The following is a 3835-nucleotide window of genomic DNA, read 5'->3' as shown; positions in this document are numbered from 1 at the left end:
ATGAGGCCCTGGGTTCAATTTCTCAACACCACATAAGCAGAAAAAAAAAGCCGGAAGTGGCACTGTGGCTCAAGTGGTAGAGCGCTAGCCTTGAGCTGAAGAGCTGAGGGACAGTGCCCAAGCCCAGAGTTCAGGCCCATGACCGGACCAAAAAAAAAAAGGGATTTATAATGTTACTTTTTTTTTTTTTCTCATACAGTGCCATGAATAGAACCCAGAACCCAGAACATCACACAGGTGTGGCCAAGTGTTCTAGCACTGAGTTACAGCCCTGGCTCTTTTTGTTTCTGTCCTATATACTTTTTTTTTTTTTTTTGAGCCATGGGCGCCCAACTATACTTATTTTTTATTGAATTTTTAAATTACTATTTAGTGAATACATTTAGTTTCTGTAATCAAACCCACAGAGATGAGACCTTACATATTTAGTGCAGTGAGTGCAGTTTAAAGTTCCTTTGTCAATATGGTTGTTCATTTCTGTACAATGCTAACACAGTAAACTAGAATACTTTTTCCAAAGTTGACAATACAACTAGTTTCTAAAAATTCAAATTTTATATGTATATGTATGTGTATATTTATACTTATGTTTACATAACAAAGACCAATAATAGAATTGACTAATGTTACAGAACTAATGTTCTTGCACTGCCAAAGAATTGAATAAACCTTGATTCATGTGCGTTTTGGTTCTCCTCTCCTCTCCTCTCCCCTGCCTGCCTCCCTCATAAGAAGATCCAGTCTGGGCCTTGGGGTAGGAAGGAAACATATAGGTCCACACTTTAGGGGACTTAATTAAGGGAGACACAAGGTGTGGAGGTCAGCCTTTATTATAACTACCCAAGGTCACAAAGGGAGGAGGAGATTGTTATGAGGGTAGAGTGGGTAAGATGGGAGGAAAGATGGATGACAGTAGTGGGGAGGGGAATGGTAGGGAGTGTTGGAAGGTGAGACGTGGGGGACCCCCAAGAAGGACAGAGCGCAGATGGAAAGCCGGGAGAGGAAAGCAGGTGGCTGAGGCCTGGGAGGAGGCCTCTGGGGACAGAGACTGTGCTGGACTTGGTCACCATGCAGGCAGGCGCTTCACTTGCGGACGCCCAGTGCCAGAGCAATGATGAGGCCCACAACCAGCAGGAACATGGCGACAGACAACAGCACCGTGATGACCACCATGCCCCCTGTTCGGGCCATTCCCAGCCCAATGGACTCCATACTCTTTCCTGTCAGAAGGAAAGGGGGAGGCTGTGGTGGGCAGGAGGATCCTTTATCTCCTTGGGACTCACAGCTCTCATTCAGGCACTTAACCAGTAGCTCATTCATCTGTTAACATCTAACTGGCCAGTCAACCACTGGGCCCAATGACTCCTCACACCTGCATTTAGGGAGACCCTGTCACTGAGAATTCAGCAGTTATTAGAGGGCCAGCATCGGTGGCTCACGCTTGAAATCCTAGCCACTTAGGAGGCTGCAATCTGAACATTACAGTTCAAAGCCAGTCCAGGGCAATAAGTCCATGAGACTCTTATCTTCAGTTAACCACCAAAAAGCCAGAAATGGAGCTGGGACACAAATGGTAGCCTTAAGTGGGAAAAGCTCAGGGACAAAGCTGGGTGCCAGTAGCTCATTTCTATAATCCTAGCTACTCAGAAGGCTGAGATCTGAAGATCACAGTTCAAAGCCAGCCTGGGCAGGAATGTCAGTAAGACTCTTAACTCCAATTGACCACCAGAAAACCGGAGGTGCGCTGTGCAAGTAGTAGAGCACTAGCCTTGAGCTGCGCTCAGGGACAGCACCCTGGCCCAGAGTTGAAGACCCATGACCAACAACAATAAAAAGCCAGACACACACACACACACACACACACACACACACACACACACACACACACACACACACACACACGAGTTATTAGGGTACCATCCCTGTCCATGAGCGACCTTAGTTCACTGGAGCATAGATGAGTCTTCAGTCCAGCACTCAGCACTAGGAGGGAGGTAAGCAAAGGTGTTGAGGGTATGTGTCAGGAACGGTGAAGGTGGTTGGAGTGCACTTACGAGGAAGGGTGGACATCGGGATCTCTCTGCTGGACTCCGTAGTTGTCCCCTTCTGCACTTGGTAGGAAATGCTGGGGTGGGAGTAGGTGGTTGGGAGAGAGAGCAAGAGAGTACAGAACCCTCAGTGTGTATCTGGGACATGGAGAGAAAAGACCAAGCCAGGGTCCCCCACCTTCATAGCCATGCCCCTCCGTTGTACCCTCTACTTCACATGCTCTCTCTTTCCGCAGGCTGACCAACCCTACCTCCCAGCTTCCCTGGCACTCCTCTCACGGGTGCCCCAAGCCTGGGTCAGACACCTACTAGTATTTGGTTCCTGGCACGAGGTCTGTCACCTGGTATGCACTGAGCCGGGTGACGGTGAAGCCAGCTCCACTGTCCACCACGCTCACCAGATCCCTGCGTCCACGGCATGGAGGGACCACAAAGCTGGACTTCACCACTGGGCAGGAAATGGGGAGCAAAAGGCAGGGTCAGGTTTCTGGGGGCCCCACAGAGAAAGGACAGCTTCTAGAGGGCAAGGGGGGGAGTGGGAAACAAGTGAGGGGAGGAATGCTGGGGGGTGAGGGAGGAGTGGTCCTGTGGTCCTAGGAAGGGGACTTTGGGGACCAGAGGGATACCTGGGGAGAGGGTGGCAGACCTTGGCTGTCATTGGCTCTCCGGACCATCAGTGTGGCATTGCCTCCGGTGAGGTGACAGGGGGGCAGAGCAACTAGCAGGCTTTCCGCTAGTGCTGGGGACAGCAGACCAGAGAGGCTGGAGATGTTGAATTCTGTAGCGAGGCCAGGAAGGGGCTCAGATGGAGATGAGCTCCCCGGTAGTCATCAGATCTGTCTACACGTTGGGGCCTTTGCTAAGGGTATAGTCTTGTCTTCTCCCCTCTGCAGTGCTGGCAGAGCAGCTGGGCCTGGGAGTCTGACCACCAGGTGGCAGACTTGGGCTACAGAAGCTAGATTACTCCCCTGAGTTGCCTGGGAGCCAGACCCTGGACTCCAGGAGCCAGGCAGTGCCCAACCTCACCCCTGCCCTGAGCCTCAGTCCCTCTCCCACTTTTCCTTTCTCTATCTTCCTGGGCCTGCCTTCACCAGCCCCACTCCTAACCAGCCAGACCCCCTTTGAGAGCCATGGAAGAAAGCACAGGGCCCTTGTCTAGACCTTTGAACTCCCCCCCCACACACACACCCCACCCCCAACATTGCAGAGACCTGCAGCTCCTGGAGCCAAGATTGCCAGCAGAATCAGGATGGAGGGCAAGGTCTGGATAGGCATCGGAGATGCCATGCTGGGCTGGAAGCTGGAACCTGGAACAGGTGCTGGGCAGGGCAGGAGCTTCCTGAGGCAAATGAGGCCCTGTCTTGGGGTGGCTGATTTTGTCTTGAGGATGGGAGGGGCAGGAGGAGAATCCAGTCCAACCTGCCCCTTGGGCCCTATAGCCTCAGGGAGGGCCCCCAGACAGGTTCTTCAAGATGAGGAGCTGGCCCTCTGGCCAGGAAAGGTGGGGGGAGGGTGCCTGAGCTGGACAAGGACAGCTTAGCCAGCTCCACGAGTAGCTAGATCACCTCCTGAGACTCTGAGGCCCAAGGCGGGAGGGGGGGGGGGGGTGGGGGGGGTGGGGGGGGTGGGGGTGGGGGGTGGGGAGTATGCCGGCAATGCTGCTGCCCTCTGGTAGTGGTGGTTTTGCAATTACCCTGAGGTGCAGAAAATAACCAAGGGACTCCAGAAAGGATTTTGCTGGGTAAGAATGGGAGAGGAGAATGCTAGAAGAGGGTGGGGGCCTGTAG

General features: G+C 52.7%; 1 protein-coding gene across 1 annotated transcript; it reads right to left on the bottom strand.

Annotated features, from left to right (window-relative positions):
• Positions 1–814: 814 nt before the first annotated feature.
• LOC138810803 (uroplakin-2) lies at positions 815–3387 on the bottom strand. Its single transcript, XM_069998077.1, has 5 exons — positions 3260–3387; positions 2695–2826; positions 2358–2496; positions 2055–2125; positions 815–1220 (listed from the first exon to the last, which is right to left on the bottom strand). The coding sequence occupies exons 1-5, from the start codon at positions 3333–3335 to the stop codon at positions 1084–1086; spliced, it is 555 nt and encodes a 184-aa protein (XP_069854178.1). The 5' UTR covers positions 3336–3387; the 3' UTR covers positions 815–1083.
• Positions 3388–3835: the final 448 nt, after the last annotated feature.

Source organism: Dipodomys merriami, unplaced genomic scaffold (genome assembly GCF_024711535.1).
Source record: "Dipodomys merriami isolate MVZ:Mamm:240054 unplaced genomic scaffold, mDipMer1.0.p SCAF_509, whole genome shotgun sequence".
Classification (NCBI taxonomy): Eukaryota; Metazoa; Chordata; class Mammalia; order Rodentia; family Heteromyidae; genus Dipodomys; species Dipodomys merriami.
Note: the sequence above shows the minus strand (reverse complement) of the source record. Positions and strands in the feature narration are given on the sequence as shown.

Bases quoted from the DNA above. Each gene is read 5' to 3' on its own strand.
- LOC138810803 (XM_069998077.1), bottom strand. From the start codon at position 3,335: ATGGCATCTCCGATGCCTATCCAGACCTTGCCCTCCATCCTGATTCTG. The intron at 2,126-2,357 runs GTAGGTGTCTGA...CTCCCACCCCAG, and splicing joins GTGCCAGGAACCAAATACTA to CATTTCCTACCAAGTGCAGA. The intron at 1,221-2,054 runs GTAAGTGCACTC...TCCTTCTGACAG, and splicing joins CCCGATGTCCACCCTTCCTC to GAAAGAGTATGGAGTCCATT.